This window comes from Perissodus microlepis, chromosome 3, assembly GCF_051167445.1.
Source record: "Perissodus microlepis isolate ML-2025 ecotype Zambia chromosome 3, ASM5116744v1, whole genome shotgun sequence".
Lineage (NCBI taxonomy): Eukaryota > Metazoa > Chordata > Actinopteri > Cichliformes > Cichlidae > Perissodus > Perissodus microlepis.
The window spans coordinates 2,058,366-2,078,745 of record NC_140463.1 but is presented as its reverse complement, the minus strand read 5'-3'; the positions used below and the strand labels follow the sequence as shown (position 1 = coordinate 2,078,745).

Here is a 20,380-nt window from a genome sequence, read left to right as displayed (position 1 = left end):
TCACACAAGGCCAGGAAGACGTGGGTCTATTTATAAATGAAATCATCTTTTAAAAGCTGAATACGGTTTTTACTTTTACTTGAACATGATGTCTCTTTTATTTTCTGTTGTTTTAGTAATTTGCCTTTTCAACAAAGCTTTAACCTGCCTTATTTTTATTTGGCTGAATCAAAATTGAGATGAAATCATGAGGTTTACCCAGGACTGATACAGAAGTGCGGGCAGATCCTTCGATCACATTCTCAGGCAGATGTATCTCTGCTTCCTCCGTCAGCGGGCTTCCTGTGTACAGACACAACAAACGTCCAATCAGGAAGTCACGACTACAACAGAGTTACTGTTCAAAGTCCCCAGGTGGCCTGATCTTCAGCACATATCGTTACATTTTGTGAAAGTAAAAGATAACATTTTACTTTAAAAAATACGATTTTATGTACACAGTGCACTCCACTGCTAATTTAGGTCATTTGTTTACTGACATTATTTAAGTGGTGTTGCTGATGGACATCACACTGACCTTTTGGACAAAGAAGCCAGTTGTACGTCTTTGTCATCTCAGTTCCCTCAGCCTGAGGAAAAGTATCTTTAAAATGAGTAACAATTTAAATTTTATGAGTAAAAATGTTTTTCTCGTCTTGTATTTATGACACTGACCTTCACTATGAGAGATTTGGTGACCACGTCGATGCGACCTCTGTCTGGTACGCTCACAACCTCATTATCGCATGACACATGGGACGCTACGGCCTCAGCAGACACAGTCACATTCACAGCCCCTAAAAGCAGCAGCACAGGTCATCTTCTTTATCTCTCCATTAAAATAAAGGTTACTGAGGTTATTTTACAGATTTTGTAGAAACTAGAAGCAAATGTGTTGGGACAAAAGGAGGCAGTTAACTGTGATCACACAAGATCTAAATCTAGATCTCTAGATTTAATGTTGGTTCTAAATCGAAGGTAAGATCAATTATAATTGGAAATTTTACTGCATCAGGCATGAAAAACATGAGCTGAAAAAAAAACAGTCCAAAATGATGTCAGGGTTGCTGCTGAGTCCTGCTGGAGGCCCACGTACTGCAAATCATAAGATCCAATTAAGATTAAGAAGAAATCATTTGCATGGCAATACAACTGCAAACAGTCTGTTCTAATGATACTGTGCAAGGGAAGCATGCATAATGAATTGAAAGGAAGGTTTCAAAATGACTTATCATTGGCTAAGACAGCTGCATTAAGTAAAGCATGAGGATGGAGGCAGCTGCTGCCCTCAGACTGGAGGTACAGACGTTCTGCCCCACTCCCTACAACCCCCACGTTTAGCCTTCCAAACACAGGGGTTATATTCTTGGTTTCCCTCGATTTGCAGCTGCATTTGACTGTCAACATGTCCTAGCTCTACACTGCACACTCACTGTCGTCTAATGCACACACAGCTTTCTAAATTCCATGAATATAGCTTATTGGGTCTCAGATTCTCTCATTTCATTATGATAACTTATATTTCAGCAGTATTTCTCACATAGTGTTTTTATAATTGCTCTTTATTGTTTTTATCTCCATTTATTCTATTTAGCCATCTTGTGTGGATTCTTTTTAAGTCACTTCCTGAGAGTTCACTTCCTGCTTCTGGGTCCTGCACCTGTCGTACTCAGCCTGCCACACAGCGGTTTCCTGGCAGTGTGGAGGACCAAAGCCTGATCCTCACCTAAGGCTGTTGGGATCATGGTCCACCTGAGGGTCTTGCGCTCGTTGGCACACAAACAGGATGTGTACAGATCACCAGAGAGAGGCGTGAGGGTGTAATCTGAGGACGGCCCAGGAGTGACAGTAACCTGTACGAGGAACACAGACATGGCTACATTTAAAGCTGAGTTCAAATGTGAACACATTTTTAAGCATCTAAACGAATGCACAAGTTTGATGTTATGAACTCATGATCAAAGTAGACCTTCATTTTACTTGGATACTTTAATCACTCCCTTCCTAATCGTTTCCCTCCATCTGTTTTCTTACAGCCTCCACACTAAACTCTGTTCTACAAGGTGCATGAGCGCACAAAGAAAGCTAGAGGAGGGTTGGTAGTGTAAAGACATGTGATTGGGCAATCCTGTTGTCTGTGCTTGCAGGTGAGCTTGTAGGTGTTGGTGAGCAGGGGCCCTTCAAGAACGGCCTGCATCCTGCATGGTTATATTGCCAAAGAAAAAATATTTTCTATTGTATTTTAATAAATATGATATAAATTTTGCTTAGAAAGTCATGTTTTCAGTATGGTTTTCCTTGGCTATGAACAGAAATGTATCTAAACACTTTAATCATTCATTACCATGATGCAGCTGGTCAGGTAGTTAAAGACAGTCGCCCTCAGTTCAAAGTGCTCCCCCCGGATGATGGAGTAGGGCATGGTGAGTTCAAGGAAGAAAGGTTGGAAGACTTTCATTTCTTTACGAGGAGCCAAACCAAAACCCTGAGAGGACAAACAGAAAGCCTCCGTCTCCCAGGTGGTGATGGTGTCTGGGACAGTCAGGGACACGCCCCTTTTTCCATCGTCTCTGAAGCAGCAGATACACACAAACACATTCTGTAACATAATCAAACATGTTTTTATGTCTGTAAATTACTTGTATATCAGTGTAGTTACATCCTGCAGTGTGAATTACTTGTTTATGTTGCATTGACAAAGTAAAAGAGCTCCACGTTGCTGATGACAGTGAAATAATATTGTCAATAGAAAATTGTACTCAGTAGTCAGTATAATCTTTTAATAATATAAGTTTACATATGGTAGTGATAGGATGTGCGATCCTTAATAGTCTGCAAAAGCTTTGCGTGCATTCCAGAGTGCTCTGGCATTCACGCCCACATCCTGGGAGCATGGGAGAGGTGGTACCTTGTCCTATTGTTTTACGGTAGGATTAACGTAGCTATGTCAGTTTTAGTCTAAGTGCCTTTTTTACATATAGATGAACTGTTGGATTTTCGTTTAAGTTTACGGGGTCACACTCTGACACACACACGCACACACACACATACATATACACCTCTACATTCCAATGTAAGGAACAAACGCCCACTGATGTATAAATAAAGACCAGGGCAGTCTCAGAGCTGCGAGTCTCTGAGCCCTCACTCTCTCGTGCGAGCGCTCTGGTGACTGCCCTTGCTAGCAAGAAAACCTGTGTGTTTCTCCTCTCTGATTCTCTGCTGAAGAAGTGTTTTAGAATACATCTCTTAACAAATATATCCCACAAAACTTTAAATATGACAAAACATCAGCATGAAGCATCAAAACATGCTTAAGAAAAAACTCACAATTATTCTATTTTCATGTTTTTCATGTGTGCAAAGACACAGCAGAAAGTTCACATGGGTTTCTAAATGTGATCGTATAAACTTTTTAAAAATGTAATATGCACCAGATCTCTTCACAACAGATACTTACCCAACTTCCACCAGATCCCAGATCCAAGTCTCAGGGAAGAAAGAGCGAGCTGTCTCTATTAGTGGAGGAAGCTGCCCAGCAGATCCCAGACGAGGACTACTTAGTTGAATAGAACCATCTCTAAACCGGGGAGCCATAGCTAAATAAAAAAAGAAAAATTAATTTCCTGTTTTCTTTTTGGTAAATACAAAGCAAAATTTATAGCCAGACACAACACAAACAAGCGAATGATTCACCATAGTAGACATGATGAGAGCGTTCATGGTAGACTTTTCCTTTGAACTTGAGGCATGAAGGCAATCGAAAAAGCAAGTTTGTCGCCATCTTCAGTCCGACTTTCTAGATATTTCAGCAGCACACAAAGATCAGCAAAAACTGGTGCAACAACAAAAACTATTGCATTTACATTATGTTTGACGGACTCACAGGTATACATGTATTTTACCTGGAAAACTGCATAGGCGTCATTTTGCTCTTGACTGGGGTACGGCAAAACATATCTTTTTGGTCTCACATTAAGGCATTCTGTAGCATCATCAACCTCATACGGGATACCTGAGGATTTCTTGAGCGGGAGCAAGTCAAATATCTGAAAAGAAAAGTGCAGTTCAGCAAAACCTCCAAACATTTTTAGTCCTATGAAGTTTTGACTGATCTATCATGATCATGGTCGCATTTGGTCCACATAATTGTTAAACTCTTAAATGAAGTACTGGTGTAAATACTAGAACCGATTAGGTTCAAATGAACTGCTAGATTATCTAAGAAGGGTTCTTAAAAAAATAAATAAATAAAATTAATGAAGTCAGCAGTAAGCCTCCACAGATATGAGGTGTTGTAGTTGAGGGATCTGTTTAAAAAAACTTACAGAAGTTGTCCAATTTCTCTATAAACACCACATCGTTCTTAGTGACTTATATGGCTACAGTAAGTGTTCTCCATTTGAAGCTGTCTCTGTAGCTCCTTTACCTCACCAAGTCTAATTTTTTCCCAGTTTTGCTGTATGTTTAACATCAACAAACACTAATGTATTTGAGCAGTTTTGATGTAAAGTTGAAGTCTTCTCAATAAAGCAGACACTGACTGGCAGGTGATACACTTGTTTGCATGGTTGAATTATTTGCTAAAAAAAAGTCATGATCCTGGATTTATCTCCATGCTGAAATATTAATTTGCCCAAAGGGAATTAATTTTATAAGATTAAAATATTGTTGTCTGCAACCACATGAGCAACAAGCACGGTACTTACTTACTAGTAATAGTAGTAATAATACTAGTTTGCTTTGAGACAAACTCAGCATTTGACTGTTTAAAACAGTTGAATGTACGACTACCCAAAGAATACTTATCAGTACCAGAGCGAAGGCCTGAGCTGTTGGGAACTTGTGACACTACGGGCTCTGGAAATAAGGGATGTGTCCACCTCACTGGTGTTAATATCAGCAGTTACCTTATCTGCATCCAGAGTCTTCCCAGGCTCCTTGATGAGAACGCTCTTGTCGATGGCGCTCACACCACACAGAGAACGTGGCAGGGCCGTCACCTGCATGTTGGTCTCTTCACCTGGGATGGCTGAAGACGGTGAAAACTCCACTGACACCTGACACACACAAAACACCCGTAGAAGTTTAGTGACTGTGATAACTCCCCACTCACTGCTGGCTAAATGAGCTGCTTCACTGTGGTGAGTGACAAATCATGAGTCCCATGAGATGGCTGTAGCCCACGTTGGACACTGTATGAACACTGTGTCAGTGTTAGATAGGTAGGACTTGCATCATCATTGAAAAAGGTGCTTGTATAAATGGGAGTGAGCGGGTCATGAGGTCATATAAAGAAGCAATTTGAATCCTCAGGTAGAGTAGAAACAGGTGTGCAACAACCAGTCCACAACAACCAGTATATGCTAGAAATCCTCAGGTAGAGTAGAAAGCAGCTGTGCAACAACCAGTCCATTTACTGATGCTAGAAATCCTCAGGTGATTTAGCCACCTGAATTTGACTTTGATTTGAACGACATGGCATGACTGCAGACACCAAACACACAGCACACCTCTAGAATTACACTCACCTTGTTGCTGAAGCATTTGTCAGTAGAGAAGTCAGCACTGTGGGCAATTACATCCTCACTTGGCAGGACGGCATAAGCCACAACCTGGAACTCTGGAGCCATCTCAGGAGACACTCTGACTTTAAAGGACACCTGGCCCTCATTCACTGAATCACAGGTCCAAACATACATCCACAGATCAACAAAACAGACCAACGTCAATGCTTGGCTGTGGCATTTGTGGAAATATGGAAATTTTACCTGATCTATCTTGCACTTGAACCTGTCTTTGTCCTTGCATGGTGACAGCTCCTCTGGACAACACCTGGAAGACAGAAATCATTTAAAAACAAGAATGAACTAGCACTGATATCTGTGGACATCACTACCAGTGAAAGGTTTTGACACCTTTTAATTCAATGTGTTTGAATTAAAAGGTTAAGAGACATCCAGATTCAAGGGAAGCAAATTTGGATGTCATCAGCATAACAATGAAAGGGAATGTTGTATTTCCTAAATATAGGAATAAAAATAAAAAAGGCAGCGTGTATGAGGAGAACAGAGCTGGACCCCAAACAGAGCCCTGTGGCACACCACAACACACAGGGGCAGAGGAAGAGGGGCATTGCCCAATAGCAACAGAACATGAGCTCTCTGACAGGTATGATTTAAACCATGATAAAACTGAGCCTTTAAGACCAACAACGTGTTTGAGTCTCCATAAGAGAATGTTGTGATCAACTGTGTCAAAGGCAGCAGTCAGATCTAAAAGGACTAAAACAACAGAACAACCTGAGTCTACAGTTATAAGAAGATCATTAAAAACTCGTAAAAGTGCAGTCTCAGGAGGAGATTTAAAACCAGACTGGAATGCTTCACAAATGCCACAAACATCTAAAAAGGTCGGACGTTGCTTGAAAACAACTTTTGCCAAAATTGCGGACATAAAAGAGAGTTTAGAAATTGGCCTGAAGTTAGAAAGAACATTAGGATCAAGATTTTTCTTCTTAACCCTTGAAGACCTACCATAGAACCAAGTCCGCCAGAGCTCATATTATATTTTTACATGCTGTGGAGCCATTTTTGGGAGCATTTCAAGTTGCTATACATCAATACAACCATTATAGTCCAAATTTTAATAATATGTCTGCATTAAGTGCATAGTAATTACATAAATTGCAAAAAAGTGCAATTAACTACAAAAAAAATTGAAAATCGTTTTTGTTTTTTAACATATATTTCTAGTTAGAGAAATTTAAGAGGCTTATCCCTCAAGACTGTAAATACAAAAAAGTTGCACAAACTAGTTTCCCACCACAGGAAATTTATTTTGAGTGTCTTCATAGTTTTATTTTTGAAATACACCAATTTTCATATACTGCAGGAAAAAACGAAAATAAATATTATGAAAAAACTTATGAAAAGAATTATGAAAATAACAGCATATGCATCAAAATAAACTATTTCCAGCAGTGCAATATGAGTCCTCAGCATCCCAGAAACGACACAAAGTCATAAAGTCAAAGATAACCTTTAAAAACACAAGTATAGGCTCATAAGGCGCTGATGGTAAAAAACTACATTTCCGCAAAATGACGTCACTTCCGGTTTCGGGCAGGTCATGGTGGACATGAGATAGTTCACGCTGATGGACGTAGGAAGTGTTACAAACAGCTGATTGGATCGGCAAAGCGTGTTTCTGGAATATTATGTTTTTGTTGCTGCAAGTGCTTTTTATGCAGTTTTTGCAAAGCTATATGTGGAAGGAAACTGTGACCGAGGACAAGCTGATGGCATAAGATGCAAGTACAACTCCTCCGGTTTCATGTGCAAAAAAAATTATTGCGCTAGCTCACGTGGTTGCAGAGCTACTGGGATTTAAAAATAGTTACGCAAAATGGAGCGTGCCCGCTCCGACCAGGTTTAAAGGGTTAATAATGCCTCTGATGTCTTTTTTGTTGTGAGATTTGAAGATTCGTGTGCTGAGGTGTTCTTTCTGTTCTCAAACCGATCTCCCTTTAAGGGCTCAGTATGGGTGGGTCTTTTTTCTCCTCGTCTTTCCTCGTGTAAAATGGTAAATGGCCTGTATTTGTATAGCGCTTTTACTAGTCCACTAAGGACCCCAAAGCGCTTTTCACATTCAGTCATCCGCCCATTCACACAATAGTGGAGGCAAACTACAGTTGTAGCCAAAGCTGCCCTGGGGCGCACTGACAGAAGCGAGGCTGCTATGTTGCGCCATCGGCCACTCTTGAATACTGTTGACGGACTACTGCATATAAAACTGTTCAGTTAATACTAATTTATATCAGTTGATATAAGGACAAAGATAATGTAAATATGGTTATTTTTTCATGTTATATTAATGGCTTTATGTTACTTAAGAGAACTGCAATCTATACATCACTGATTGGCTAGCAAGCCTTTTGTGGGATGGATTAGTAGTGTCCTGGGCGGGTCTTTTTTCTCCTCGTCTTTCCTCGTGTATCGTGTATTTCCACTGTTCTACCTCTTCTGACCTGTCGTCCCCATGTGATGTTTGTGCAAGGTATGTATGGCTGGAAGGGTAAGATGGCGCTGGAGTGCTGGCAGCCTTTAACCCAATTTGCTTCTGGGTCAATAAAGGTCATCAATCAATCAGTCAAAAGTGCAGGGGGACACAGGAAAAGCACAATAACTATAATGAGGGCTAGAATACAAACAACTTTAACTGAGAGCAGAACCCAGATGACTAAAACTAAGAAGGCCTAAGAATTTAAATACTTAACAGAGAGAGAAAACTAAGGATATCATGAACAAATGACTAAACACTGAGGCTAATTACTAAGCTGACAGAAAATGATGAGGGACAAAGCACAGGGACCAGACCCGAAGTCTGTGAAACCAGCTTCCACTTTGGATTCAGGAGACAGACGCCCTCCCTAGTTTTACGTTTTGATAAAGCATATAGTTTGGGCTGAATCAGTATTTATGCTGAAATAGATCCAGGCTGCTGGATTCTAATGATGGACTGAGAGTTTCTTCTTCAGTCATGATGGGTTTTACAACAGTAGTTTTTTAGCAAACACACAAAAGGTCTGGTCATGTTGAACTTTGTAGTAAACCCAGAGATAACTCACCAGATAAATGACATCCACAGACCCCGGAGACTCTCCCACTATAGTGTAGTTGACTGATATGTCTTCTTCTGCATCACAGGGCACTGCTTTATCCTTCGTCTGTACCTCTAGAGAGCTGATTGTTTTAATATCAGGAGAAGACGGCTGGGACATGGATAATGTGTGAAATCCCCTGTCATAGTATGCAGTTCTGTATCCTGGGTAGCCCACTGTTGGTGTCAGGCTTGCCTAGTTGGGGATAGGAAACAAAAATGTAAAAAACTGATCTAAAACTAACAGTGGTCAATGAGGCTTTATAAGCAAGGCAAAGGTGGAGGAAGATGAGTCATAAACTGTTTCAGGATTGCAGCTTATTACTGTGGGAGGTATTTGGACATTTGCAGCCTATCAGAAACCAATTGTGGCTTCATGCTGCTGTGATGGCTGCATTAAATTACACATTGTTTCAGTGTGTCAGCTCACATGGAGTTGGATATCCTGGTCAAAGTTATCAGTGCTGAAAGAAAATGAGGCCACACCGTTGCTGTCAGTTGTCAGATTTTGTAGTGAGCGTGTTTGCCACATTTCTCCCGTGAACAGGTAGACCGGTGCGTCACAAACTGGTGTATTATTGTGGTACACTGCTCTGACCTGTTGAAAAGCACAATGCTCTATCAATGGAAAATACAAACAATTTAAATGTGCTTTGTACGACAAACTGAGCTGAAAACAACATGTTAGGCTTACTTTTCCTTCCACATTAGATCCCCGTTCCCAAACCTTGGGCACGTTAATGAAAGACACTTTTCCAAGGACGTAAGAAATCGTGACTCTCTTCTCTTGAGGGAGTGAAACACCTGAATGTAAAAACTTTCATGTTACAATCCTGTGAATGCCTTTTTGGTTAAATACACATCGATGTGTCATTATAAAGGAATAAAAAACCTTGCCTGTTCCCTCTTCTTCCACTTTGGCCCTGATATCCAGAACATCTTGAAGCACCTTTTGGTCCATTTTAGTAAAAATTGACATGTTGAAGGAAAAAGTTGCACAGCCAGTCGTGTCTGCCTGGAAAGAACAATAAAGAAAGAAAATCACTGCTGTGTGTGATACAATCTTACTAGAATAAACCAAAATTAGAATCAAATCTCATTCACAATCGAATCTATAAAATATATTAAATGTTCAAACTAGAGATGGCACGATACCACTTTTTTATGTCCGATACCGATATCATAAATTTGGATATCTGCCGATACCGACATGAATCCGATATAGTGTTTTTTAATCAATAAAACTGTTTTTTTAATATCTTGCTGCATTTTGTATGAGTTCAAACTCAAGTTTAAATAAACAACAACACTAAAGCTATTCTGTTATACCTGTATGTAAAAAATACACTGCGCCCAAAATATTTCCTAGTTCAGCAAAACTGATCAATCTAATAAACTTAAACCTGCTCCATCCTCCCTATTCTGGTATTTTAAAGAGTACTTAGCAGAAATATTAAGCAACCTAACTAATAGGGTTGCAAACTCCCAGCAAAAGAAAAATAGGGAACCACCCTCCACCTCATGATGCTTAATCGATGTAATCAAATTTAATTTGATGCAGGGTGAAAGAAAATGCACAGAAATAAATTATTTTTCAAGAATAATTAAATAGATTCAACATCTTTCTTCAACAGAACTGCACAGATGGTATCTTCCTAAAGGGAAAAAAAAGTACTATAGCTTACTAGTGTGTATTAGACTTAACAGTTACTATATACAGTAACGGACTTCTATACATTTTTAGATTAAAACTTTGGGTGTAAGATTCAGATAATTATTTATTAAAAGCTCGACATTTGAAACGAGAATAAGAAAGAAAAGTATGTCTTTGTGCCCCCTTTTCCCTGTTCATGCCCTATCGGCCCCCCTGGCTAAACTTTGCTAGATCCGCCCCTGCACAGTTACCAGCCGTCAGCTGCGTAGAAAAAGATCCTGGTGTGGAAAGTAATATTAAATAAATTCTAACAACAGCTTATCAAGCTTAAACGTGCTGCTGTTGTTCAGCTGCTGGTTTCCTCTTTCTGGTGAGAAGTGGGCCAAAAACAAAGAAGAGAGACGGACTCGACAGAAAAGCCGATCAGCTGATCATTGATCAGTTTCACGTAGCAGCAGGAGAGAGAGAGAGAGAGAGAGGCAGTCGCTCCATATATTGGTTGTTAAGCTTAACGTGGGAATGCTTTACAAACATTCAGAGATGAACTTGCACACTTGCTTTACTTCTCTCTGGGAAAACTTCCTCGGAGATGAAATGCTGGTGAGGCTACAAATACACACAGCCGCTCTATCACGTGACCACACTGCTCCAACGTGCTTCGGTTATGAGCCGAGTTACGCCGTGTCGCAAGTTTTGTGAGGTGCTTTTTTGATATTTAATGGATCGGATTACATTTTTTATTTCTCTCCGATATCCGATCCAGTAATTTAGGTCAGTATCGGACCGATACCGATACGTAATATCGGATCGGTTCATCTCTAGTTCAAACTATGATGAGTCATGAAAGACTTGAGCTCATTTAGAATTTGATGAAAGCAATATGGTTCAAAAATGCAGGGTGGGGGGACAAAAGTCTGGAGGGGTCAGTTGTACTAAACATAAACAGCTGAAGGAACATTTTGTAACTGATTATGTTACCTGGCAACAGATCATTCAGATAAACGTGTATAAAAAGATCATCATAGAGAGACAGAGTTTCTCACAAATACAGATGGGCGGAGGTTTACAAATCTGCAATGGACTGTGTCTACAAATTGTAGAACAATGACAGAAAAATTTCATTAATGTAAAATTATCAAGACGGGGAATATCTCATCATCTGCAGCGCATAATGTCATCAAAACGTGCAAAGGATAAGGCTGAAATCCACTATCAGATGCAGTCTCCAGGTCCTCGGGCAGCAATGCATGAAAAACTGTCGCCATTCTGCCACTCAGATCACTGCATGTCCTCAGGAGCACTTCCACAAATCAATATCTGTGCACAAAGTTCACCGTGCCACCCACAAACGCAGGTTAGAGCTCCATTGCGCAAAGAAGTCAGATGTGAATGCGAACTGGAAACGCTGCATTCTTTTCTGGGCAAAAGCTCATTTAAAACGACAAAAACTGCTCTGTGCTCAGATGATTCAGAATGTGAAATTCTTTTTGGAAAACACAGACGCCGTATGCTCCACAACAGCCCAAACATCCTGTCGAGCTGGGCCTGTATAGCAGTATGATGGTATCACCTCACAAAACCACTGTATCGTTTAAATTTCCCAGCAGCATCTCATTTACATCCTCAAAATCTCAGTACTACTATATATATGTTATACAGTACTGTGAAAAAATCTTCACCCACTAACTTTTTGTGTGTTTGCTTGTTGGCTTCCAACTAAACAAACTTTCTTGGGATTTTTTAAATGGTAAATGGTCTGTATTTGTATAGTGCTCTACTAGTCCCTAAGGACCCCAAAGTGCTTTACACATTCAGTCATTCACACATTCACACACTGGTGATGGCAGCTACATTGTAGCCACAGCCACCCTGGGGCGCACTGACAGAGGCGAGGCTGCCGGACACTGGCGCCACCGGGCCCTCTGACCACCACCAGTAGGCAACGGGTGAAGTGTCTCGCCCAAGGACACAACGACCGAGACTGTCCAAGCCGGGGCTCGAACCGGCAACCTTCCCATTACAAGGCGAACTCCCAACTCTTGAGCCACGATCGCCCATTTTAAAATGGGCTTGAGCAGTTTGTGTTGAGACTTTGGCAGCTTTTACATTCATTTCCAGTTCAGTTCGATCAGGCACTTTATGTTGACCTATGAACCATCCAAGCACAACAAAGACACCTGCCTCAAGGGATTATTGTTTCTACACATAACAGACAACTTAGCAAACAACCAGTTTGAACTTTTATCCCATTGTCGATCCATCTTTTACTCCCATTTCCTTCTTTGAATCTAAAACAAACGCCAACAACAGCGGGGCTTGAACTCATGAAAGTTTGCCTGAGAGAATTCAGGTTGCATTTCCATCCATGCATGTTTCAGTAAACCACTGTAGCTATTTCCCCCACTTTCCAGTTATTTATTTGTAACAAATGTTTGGAATCATGCATGATTTTTGTTCCACTTCTCACGTGTGCACCACTTTGTGTTGGTCTTTCACGTGGAATTCCAATCAAATTGCTTCATGTTTGTGGCTGTAATGTGACAAAATGTGGAAAAGTTCAAGGGGGCCGAATACTTTTGAAAGCCACTGTATTGAGACTCGACTGTACTCTGTGTTCGTGTTTTCCTCCAAAACAATAAGTCCCGTTACAGCAGCCTTTCAACGCCTCTCTCTGTCTCTCGCTAGCAAAGTTGACCCAGACAACAAAGTAAAGCTAGTTTTCAGCTACGAGCCCGACATGAACCCGACGTATTAGCCAGAGGTCCCTTTACTACGGTTCGGAGCCGCTGACCTGTTTTATATACGCGTGGAATAGTTTTCTACACGAGATCGCTGCAAAAAGTGCAGCCTTACCTAATGTCCACCTACTGTTACTCATTTATATTAAGATTTAAACATCTAGTTGGTGAAATAGTAGTGGAATACACTTTAACCTTCCCAACACTGAGCAGTAACTCAGTAAATCAGTCTAAATTGTTCAAACTTTTAACAGGAGCTGAATCTTTGGATGTGTGTATGTTGCGCTCTAAAAGTAGTTATAAAACTTACATTTTTCTGAATTGTTGGGAAAATCTTTAAAGACTATTCTTATTTAATTGTGTTTTGTTTTTGGACACATTTCTAGTTCATTTTTGTAGTTTACTGGCTCCAGGAGGTCAGAAATCAGACGTGTGATGTCATCAGTAAGCGCAGAAAAAAAACAGTGTCTGAGACGTGAGGAAGCGATGTTTTACTGATGATATGCTATGCTGCCTGTAAACTCCAAACCTGAACTGAGGAGAATAAAGTTGCAAGAAAAAGGAGAATGGAGTCATGTCTCTCTGAGGGTGCAACATGTATATTTGTTCAGTTTGTTTAGGTGTCACAGTCTGATCAGAGTATTTTTGAAGTTCTTAGATTTCTCACAGAAGTTGTATTCTTTTGTGTGACAGACATGATGAGACACACCACTTGCCTTAGCCCTACCAGTAAAGCTAATCATCTAGCAGATATTAGAAACACCAACACAACCTATGCAACCTTTTAGGCACAACAAACACCACTTCACTCCTTTGGAGCTGACACGTCCATCCAAGAAAGATGAGATATCACTAAAAATTCAAATCCGTGGATGAAACAAGTACGAGATGATGAAATGTAGTGAAAAACAGTGAAGAGAACATACGGCGCCAGTTCAGCTGGGTAGAGCAGGCAACCCGTTTGCTGTAATGCTAATGCAGGGGCCTAAATGTACCCAAAGTATCAGGGAAAAAGGTTGGAGAGAAATAAAGCCATAACTGTACCTGCTTTGTCTCTGTGTGGCAGGGCGCACTTATCTGCAATAGGGCCAAATCATCCTCACTGTGCACCAATATACCCTGGAAAAAGTACCTAGTAGGTCTGCACACATTGACTGTAACACGTCCTGGTACAGGCTGTCCATACGTGTACCTGTTTAAAGAAAAATAAGTAAACATTATGAGTCATTTGCTCTCCAAACTCCAGATTTTACAACACATAATTTGTCCTGAAAGAACTTTTCCTTACTTTGCACACACTTTAGCTTCAATGTCTTCCTGCCCAATACTCACTTCTTCAGATATATTTACTGTCACATCAAATTTGGGTAAAACTGGGGGGAAATATGAATGTCAGCATTTGCACTCCATTACAACAAAGAATTTAAGAATAAATAAGACTGACTTACCATATTTCTCCACTTTGAAGTTGTGAGATATTTTCCTCTCACCCATTGACACAATGATCTGGTACGGTCCCTCACGGGCCTCAGTGTCCAAGGAGTAAGAAAGCTGCAGTATTCTGCTATTGGATGTTTCATTTAGCCACTGTCCAATCCTGTTACTATTTGGATCCTGTTAAATCAAATGACAGTGACAGCTACTACACAGGTGTAAGTACAGTACCAACTAGATTCTTTATTTTCTTTTTCAACGAGATTAGAGCTAAAACTGGACAATATAAATTTAGGGGGACATAAAACTGTCCTGTCTTCATCTGTAGCCAGCTTTGTCCCCTTCTAGATGTGAAGCACTTGTTTATAAATGTTTAAAAATTAAGTGATATAAGGAAACCTATGCTGTAATGACAGGGAAGCTGTGGCTGTGTTTGTGGAGTAATTAAATCAAAAATATTATTTTGACTTAATCACTGTCATTTTATTTTACATGTGGGGCATCAAGTGACAGAACAGGCCCCTGCACGGTGTGTATTACATACATGCAACCCAATTTCTCCAAGTTTTAAACCTTGCACTGTCAGTAACTTGGAGTATTACTGCAGAAGCAGTGTGTATGCAAGCAGTGAGCAGGGAACCTTCAAGTCTGTCTGACTGCATGTGTTCAGTGTTGTGTTGATGCATTTGCAAGAGAAGTAAAAGCCTTTTCTAGAGGCGCCCTCTTACCTGAAGTTCAATGACATCATACTGAAAGAAAGAGCAAAAGGAAGAAAGACAGGTGGAGTTAAGAAACTGTTGTGTAAATCACTGCATCCAAATTGCAAACAGCATTATTAATAATACTGTTCAAAAACTCACCAGCTGATTGGCAGGTCGCATTTTATTATCCATCGTAACGACTCTGAAATTCACTTTGAGAAAAATTGAGAGGTTACCTCTGTTTCTCTCTTTGTACTTTAAAACAAAGTCACTGCAACTTATCAAACATGGATCTGATTGGTTACCCTACACAGCAAGCCAAGACAGATCTCAGATAATGGACTGACATGTATGAGACATATGTATAGAATTTAGTGAAATTGAACTGATATTGCTAATTTATATTTTAATTAATGACACATTTAATTTATTATTTAATTATGTATTTGATACATTTTGGCACCCGAGGCCCTCCATATTCTTCCCTCGCGATTTTTTTGTACTTTGAATTCCAAAGCCATGTTTAAACATATTTATTTTATTGTGAAGTTTTAAAAATTAAAACCGTTAAACTTTCATATAAAAAGAATTTGACTCTGAAATAAACTAAGAGGCATTACTCACACATGATTCATTTTGTGCTATCTGTCCCCGATTACAAAGTTAAGCTGAATTACTGTCTAATTCTCCATCACAGCAGCAGGTCTCAAAATGGAAAATATAATATGGCCTTTGCCCTTTGGGGGAAGTTGTGCACTCTGAGTATTCTGCATATTTTATTTCTCATCACTGTGAAATAACTGCATACCATTCGTTGTCAGTAGCTGTCTTTTGCAATGTGAAGTTCTTCATTAGTGTGAGCTCAAATATGAAACTTGTGGGATTTTTTTTCCTTTTGTTGTTTTTTAAAATACCATATTTTTCGGACCATAAGGCGCACTGACGATGAACGGGTCTGAAACTGATCTGTTTTCATACATAAGGCGTACTGGAATATAGGGCGCATTAAACGCCTTATAATTTTTGCTATGTAACTTTGCACTGTCCACTTTCTGCTGTAACAAAAAATTTCAAGTTCAAAAGCAGTTCAAAAAAGCGCCCCTCCGACAGCCAAACCCATCTGTTCTCTGATTGGATTGTTACATTTGTGATTGACATGACATTGACCAATCAGATGAAAGGAAGAAAAATAGGGTCAAAATTCGTACTTGTAACTTGCAGGGTTTTTTTTCTAAGTCCACACACAAATCTTTTTTACGCACACACAAATCTTTTTTACACACACAAATCTTTTTTACGCACACACAAATCTTTTTTACACACACAAATCTTTTTTACGCACACACAAATCTTTTTTACAAGTACAAAATATTTATGACCACATTTTGAGCCCATAGAATTTAGACAGTTTTTAACTCTCAGTGATGCTGCAGTGTTCGTTTGACTTTAGGACCTGAAGCAGACGGCGTTTAGGACCCAGATTAGACCGAGTCCACGAGGCTTCTGACTCTTCTAGCCTTAATGCTCCGACAATCCATCAAGCGGTGCGGCTTCGTACCTTACCAAAGGCGTACCAAAACATTTTTTCACACATTTTTGAGCACTGTGTACCACATAAAATCTGTTTGTGGTCAGTAAACACAACCAGAATTCATACATAAGGCACACTATTGATTTTTGAGAAAAAGAAAGGATTTTAAGTGCGCCTTATAGTCCGGAAAATACGGTAGTTATGTTCAAAGATGGAGTCGGATTTCAAACTTCGAATAAACATCTCGGTCGATCGACCGTATTAAATATTATATTAAATATCTTGAAAAACTTTTGCTATTTGAAGCAAACATTTCACATCAATCACTGTATGTGTCCAAATTTTGGACCACAAAACTTGTTACACAAATTGGAGATGGTGGAGCAGCTGGCTCATGATGATGGAATTTGAATGAACTACATGTCATATATAACATAACAGCACATTGTTACCTTTTTGTCCAGGGAGGTAGATGGGTTTGTCTGTTTGGATGAATGTGAAGGTATCAGACGCTCGGATCATCACTTTTGTGACTTGTTTGGAGTAAAATGTGTCTCCTCGTACCTCCACCTGAAAATGTTGCACCTCCTCTTGTACCAAAGGAGCCTGAGACAGTGGGATATTTAGATAGTCATTAAAGCCAATAATGCTTACGATAACAACTAACAAACACAGTTTGTGTGTGAAAGTGCTGGTTGCCAACCTCAAACTGAACACAGGTTTGAAAGGCCTCATTTGACGTATGCGTGAATAAGGTTGTGTTCTTCTCTCGGGACATCAAAGTGACAGTCATGACCAGAGTCCCACTGGGCTGTCGGAGAGTTGCACAGAATTTGGCCTCAGCTCCAGCTTCAATAACTGCAGGAATGGCCACCAGGTACTGGCTGCATACAGCATCGCACATACAGCAGTTACTGCAGTGAACAACTCACACAGACAAAAACACGCTGAAGACAAACTCACGGTTCAGCCACCGCTTGATCCACACGTATCAAGCTCAGGAGGACACACAGAGTGCAGCTCAGGATCCAGAGACGGTCCATGACTGGTTGTGATCGTTCTCAGTGTCAGCTTCGGCTAAATATTGGCTGATCGTCCCCACCCACATACACTGTAACAGCCACGTCTTTGAAACGCACTCATGTACTCTGATCTCCACAAAGTCAATCACTTACACGTTTACAAAATCCCATTCCTGCTTTCAGCACTGAACACTAAACTATAGACAACAGTAAAGTTTGTCATTCAGTGTAAAACATTACAGTAACATACAGTGCTCCGAGGTGATGTTTCTAAATCAGCTCCAAGTTTAATTTGGCTGTTACAAAAAGTTATTTCTGTTTCGAATGTGCCTGTTTTACTTAATAATGTGCATTTTCTTACCGTCAGTGCTGGGATATCCCACTGTAGTGTGTAACTACTGATATCCTCTAAAATCACTGGGCGTTACAGTAAGTGTAGCCACCAACAGTGCCCTTTACCCAGCATGGGATGTCTGACTGCCATGTTTGTGACGTTATTTCTCGGGAAAGACTAAACAAACGTTTGTGTAGTGATAACAGGCTCAAACACAACTGGTGGATTCATCAGTGATGTCACAGACTGCTATATTTGCTTAAAAGACAAAAATCACAATGTTTCTGTCCAAATTAAAAATGAAACATGTTAAACAGCTTTTGTTGCGCTTTAGTAAACAACACAGATCAAACTTCAGCCCACTGAAATAACAGCAGTGACAGTCACACTGCTGAGTGTGGAGGGATTTCTGGTCTGGTTTTTAAACTGTAACATTGCTGAGAATGAGTCATTATGTCTGACCCTCTGGACCCAGCAGTATTACCCCATGTTATTCTATTTGTCTTGTTTGATTTGCCTTTACAGGAAAAGGGTTTTTGTTTGTTCCGTCTTACTAATGTGCTGCAGTGGGGCATGTTTAAACACACATACAGATGTGTTCATCCTTATTAACAAATCCAGAAAATAACAGAAAAAACAGTTAACAGCACTGAACCTATGAAGGACTGAAGTCTACTGATATACTGAATATCTGCTGCTGTTATGATATTATTAGATATTATTAGATATTTATTATGATACATGTATTTATGATATGAGCTCACTCATGGTTAATGTGCTGAAACATGTGGCCAAGGACTAAACAGCATGCTCATTTAAATCGTGACAAACTTCATAAATCTGGGTGAAACATTCAGTTGGATTGTCTCCCATTTTAACAGCTCAACAATTTTCTCTTATAAATTTGACAACACTAAGGAATTCTGCAATAAAGTCCGTTATGCCAAATGAAGTTAAATACTTTCATGAAATCAATTTCAAAATATTTGGACCATATACACTTACAATACATAGCTTTTTATCACGTATAGATAGTTTAATGATTAAGAATCTGCCCTCTGGATCTATAACTGTATCGAGTACTGTGAAATTAAATTTTTTATGTATTAAAATTGCTACTACCCTTTGTCTAGAATTATAACAAGCTGAGAACACATTAGGAAACTCAGGTGTTTTAAGTTCATCTGAACCTCTAAGAGGTCTGTGGGTCTCTTGTAAAAGGACAACATCTGCCTGTAGTTTTTTGAGTTGGTTAAATATTTTTAACCTCTTTTCTCTGGAGCCAGCTCCATTTATATTCCATGTAACAAACCTTAGTGCACCCATAGTTGTCTGTGTATAACTAGGAGTGTACGCTGTGTGTGTCGCTTAGACGGGTGGAGAGAATACATCACTTGTTCATAAATAAAGAGAAGGAGAGAGAGAAAAAATGTGTGTGCATATTTACTGATATGAGTAGGCTTGGCTTAAGTGTGTGTATCCTGTAGGTCTGTGTGCGCTGTCTGACTGGTGTAAATGTGCTGCCATTTAGCGCATGACTGTGCGTGATCGTGCGGTGCGTATGTGTCGAAATAAAGGATGTTGTTTGTGGATGAGTGTGGAAGCAGGTGATCGAGGCAGTGAAAGAAATAAAGAAAGAAACCAAGGACAAGGGTGAGCAGCATAAAAACAAGAGGGGGGAAAGAGAGAAAAAAACGAGAAGAAAAAAAAACAAAAAACCCCCGAAAACATTTCAATCAAACCACTGACGGAGAGTGACGGTGTTAATTCTGCTATCATATCACACTTAAGATGCGATTTGATACTAGTAAGTTAAACAGATGTTAATGCAAGTTAGTGTGAGTGGATAGGGAAAGGGTGTAGCTGATTCTTATCTGGTGTGAGGTTAATACAGCCACGGAGTGATGTCGGGGTCGCGGTGGAGCTGTCCGTCCACGTACAGCCGGTCCACAGCGATGACAGCGCGGGAGCCCTTCTGGATAAAGCCGCGTCGGATTGGGAAGAGGACCCTGTGTCGTTCCAGGATCTCTTTGGGGAACTGGTCGTTCACGCTGAAGTCCGTTCCTTTTAATTCCCTGCCGCGGCTTTTCACATGTTCCTTTTGTTTGAAGTGCCCGAATTTGGCCACAATAGGACGTGGTCTCCCGGTCGCAGCCCGCATGGGGCTGAGGTGATGTACCCTATCGAAGACGATGTTCTTCACCCTGTCCTCCGGCAGCTTCAGGTGGGTTTTGATGAAGCTTTTTACCGTAGTCTCCGCGTCCTCTCCAGCGGCTTCTGGAATACCAGAAAATACCAGATTATCACGCATGCTACGAGCTTGTAG

The 20,380-nt window shown here is 40.2% G+C and overlaps 1 protein-coding gene across 1 annotated transcript in view; it reads right to left on the bottom strand.

Annotated features, from left to right (window-relative positions):
* The window catches only part of LOC146389395 (alpha-2-macroglobulin-like), a 30,721-nt gene extending 12,343 nt beyond the window's left edge, over positions 1-18,378 (bottom strand). Inside the window, exons 1-24 of the mRNA XM_084909960.1 lie at positions 18,082-18,378; positions 17,662-17,809; positions 17,402-17,582; positions 17,151-17,304; positions 15,327-15,379; positions 15,195-15,215; positions 14,481-14,646; positions 14,321-14,405; positions 14,077-14,224; positions 9,538-9,655; positions 9,335-9,444; positions 9,071-9,238; positions 8,609-8,836; positions 5,751-5,814; positions 5,511-5,656; positions 4,890-5,039; positions 3,885-4,028; positions 3,676-3,778; positions 3,440-3,578; positions 2,324-2,549; positions 1,706-1,832; positions 655-776; positions 518-569; positions 199-282 (exon numbers count right to left, since the gene is read on the bottom strand). Coding sequence (XP_084766086.1) covers positions 199-282; positions 518-569; positions 655-776; positions 1,706-1,832; positions 2,324-2,549; positions 3,440-3,578; positions 3,676-3,778; positions 3,885-4,028; positions 4,890-5,039; positions 5,511-5,656; positions 5,751-5,814; positions 8,609-8,836; positions 9,071-9,238; positions 9,335-9,444; positions 9,538-9,655; positions 14,077-14,224; positions 14,321-14,405; positions 14,481-14,646; positions 15,195-15,215; positions 15,327-15,379; positions 17,151-17,304; positions 17,402-17,582; positions 17,662-17,741 — 2,869 coding nt within the window. The 5' untranslated portion in view covers positions 17,742-17,809; positions 18,082-18,378. The remainder of the gene's footprint in view (positions 1-198; positions 283-517; positions 570-654; positions 777-1,705; positions 1,833-2,323; positions 2,550-3,439; positions 3,579-3,675; positions 3,779-3,884; positions 4,029-4,889; positions 5,040-5,510; positions 5,657-5,750; positions 5,815-8,608; positions 8,837-9,070; positions 9,239-9,334; positions 9,445-9,537; positions 9,656-14,076; positions 14,225-14,320; positions 14,406-14,480; positions 14,647-15,194; positions 15,216-15,326; positions 15,380-17,150; positions 17,305-17,401; positions 17,583-17,661; positions 17,810-18,081) is intronic.
* Positions 18,379-20,380: the final 2,002 nt, after the last annotated feature.